This window comes from Penaeus japonicus, unplaced genomic scaffold (genome assembly GCF_977035675.1).
Source record: "Penaeus japonicus unplaced genomic scaffold, GWHDUDI00000001_assembly GWHDUDI00000039, whole genome shotgun sequence".
In the NCBI taxonomy this organism is placed as follows: domain Eukaryota; kingdom Metazoa; phylum Arthropoda; class Malacostraca; order Decapoda; family Penaeidae; genus Penaeus; species Penaeus japonicus.
Genome location: NW_028234441.1, coordinates 17,296,314 through 17,299,435, shown reverse-complemented (window position 1 = coordinate 17,299,435; position 3,122 = coordinate 17,296,314). Strand labels below are relative to the sequence as shown.

The 3,122-nt window shown below is 26.2% G+C and overlaps 1 protein-coding gene across 1 annotated transcript in view; it reads right to left on the bottom strand.

The window, feature by feature from the left end:
* Positions 1 to 2,236: 2,236 nt before the first annotated feature.
* LOC122256750 (transient receptor potential cation channel subfamily A member 1 homolog) overlaps positions 2,237 to 3,122 on the bottom strand; it is a 26,808-nt gene continuing 25,922 nt past the window's right edge. Inside the window, exon 26 of the mRNA XM_086533558.1 lies at positions 2,237 to 2,766. Within this exon, the coding sequence (XP_086389684.1) occupies positions 2,557 to 2,766 (210 nt within the window). The 3' untranslated portion in view covers positions 2,237 to 2,556. The remainder of the gene's footprint in view (positions 2,767 to 3,122) is intronic.

The following is a 3,122-nucleotide window of genomic DNA, read 5'->3' as shown; positions in this document are numbered from 1 at the left end:
TCTGTTATCAGCCGACATTCTACTTATGTAACATTGACTGCTTGGATCTTCTCTGATTAATCGCCTTTTGAATTATGATGTTGTGGTTTATCGTGGTTTGATAATCAACTGAAATTCTTTCTTGTAAATGGATGGGTTTATGTTGGAAGTGGAGTGACGCTGCGGTCGCATTATTATCATTGTTTTTTATCATTATCGTTTTTTTATATCATTATAACTACACTATCATCATCATCATCAATCTTATCGTTGTTATTATAATCATCATAAGAAGAACCATTACCATTACATATACATTCATATATATATGTATATGTATATATATATATATATATATATATATATATATATATATTCTATATAATTATATATATATATATATATATATATATAGTATATATATAATATGTATATATAGTGTATGTATATTATATATATGTATATATATATATATATATATATATATATATATATATATCTTAGATATATATATATCCATATATATATGCACGCGCACGCACACACTATCCGTGGACGGTAACCTCATCCTACTATTATTATAATTATCATTATCATCATTGTAACTAACTTCATTATCATTATCATTATTACCATAATCATTATTTTCATTATTACTATTATCATCATCATTACACATTATTATCAATACTATTATCAATATCATTATTATTATCATTATTGTTTTTGGTATTATTATCATCATCATTAGATATGTATGAGTTTGCGAATACATTTTCATTATCGATATATTTATTCTAAACGGAAATACTTTAATCACCGAAGGAGGAAAATGAAGGAAAATGAAGGAAAGTCCTACAACAGTGATATATTGCAGAACGGTCGATATAAAACTTATCATAAAATTGTGATATTGATAACAGTCAATATTAAGAATAGTAATTTCAGCACTATTGATAATGAGTGATAGCATTGCATTCTAAAATATTTATTGTTGATATTGTTTTTACTATCATTGTAGTTCATTATCAATATCATTATTATTTTCATAATCATTACCATTATCACAATTATCAGTATCATCACTATTTTCATAATTGTTACCATTATCATTCTTACTGTTATTATGAATTTTATCATAGAAATTATCATTATCATAATTATCATCATTGTTATTATTACTATTACTATTATTGTTATTATTATTGTTGTTGTTGTTGTTGTTGTTATCATCATTATTATCATCATTATCATTATCATTATCATCATTATTATTATTGTTATTATTATCATTATTATTGTTGTTATTACCATTACTACTATTGTTTTTGTTATCATAATTATTATACAAATATCATTATTATCCTTACTATCATAATCATTAAGAACATTTTCATTATAATTACTAATTTCATCATTATCATTATTGCCATTATTATATTACTCTTATTACTAAGAGAGTTACCATCATTATTATCATCAACACAAGCGATATTAGTATTATCAGATTCATTATTATTGGTATTATTGTCATTACTATTATCATCCTTATCATTGGTTTTAATATCATTCTCGTTTCTCCTTTTTCTTGTTATTGTTGCTGTTGTTGTCATAACTGCTATTTTCATTTTGCAGAATATAATATATTTCGATAGTTTTAGAAGTATATTCACATATTTCCATATGTATTGCTAAATGTATAGTACGTCTTATGGACAGACAGAAAGTCATCATGGACCCCCAGTTAAAAATCTTTTGGAGAAAGGAAAAATTTAAGTATATTTTAGTTTTTCCTAAAATCTGTCGTTCTCATTTTCGTTTTCTATCTTTTTTTTAGGGATAACTATGGTAATCATATCTAAAATCATAGATTTTGTATGTACAGTATGAGATACATGTCTTCAAGGAACAGACTTAATGTAATGAAGATCTCATTCATCTTGCAAACGTATAATTATGTTTTTAGTTAAACCAGTTCGTCATTATTCTCATTTTGCATTAATCATGACCATTGTTATTATTGCTATAATTGCAAGATAACTTCACCTATAATTCCAAACCTCCATAGGAAGCATCATAGGCCAGGTTTATTTAGTATATATATAAGTATATATATATATATACATATATATATATATATAATGTATATAATATATATAGTAAGATATATATATATATAATTTATCTATATATATAATATATATATATATATATATATATATGATTAATGGAAAGTACAGAAGGGTAAAAAGCAAGATTTCTTAATGATTGAAGTAAATATATTGATATTATTAACAGCAATAGGATTAGCATCCGATGATTGTTTCCCATTCTACTGAGATCAACCAATTCAAATCTAATTTGCGAATCCATGAATTCAAATCACCAAAAGCCATTCACAAAAATGACAATAATCAACTTTCACTACAAACGCATTGGTATAAAAATACACACACAAAATAAAAAAACAACAATTACAACTTAAAAAAAAAGAAACAAAACAATATAACCTCGCTCTCTCTATAAAAAAAAAAAATCAAAACAAAAGAAAAACCTCAAACCAAGACATCAGGAAGTTCAAAATATCCTGAAAATCGACCTGGATTTCTTAGTCTGTGGATGCACGTGGTTCAGGACCTCCGCGACCTGGGCTTTCAGTTCCCCCAGGTCATTCATAGCGGATTTCAGGTCAGATAGGTCGCCCAGCATGGCTTTCATCTCGCTCAGGTCACTCACGGCGGTATTGAGGTTGTGGACATCCCTTCGCAAGCCTTCCATTTCGTCGACCTGGGGGGAGATGATGGGGGTGGGGGGGTGGGGGGTGAGATGAACTGTTGTTGTCGTTCTTGTTTTTTATTGCAAATAGTGTTTTCGTTATTATCGTAAGCATTATTATCTTCATTGTTATTGCTGTTAGAATTATTATCAGTATAATTATTTTAATTATGAATATTATCGTTATGAATGTTATCATTATTAATATCAACATTATCACTATTATAACTATGATTATGGTTATTATCATCATTGTCACTATTGTTATCATTATCATGATCACTATCATTGTTATCATCATTATCATGATCATTAATATAATTATCATTGTTATTATTATAACCAATAATATCTTTATTGCTATTTCT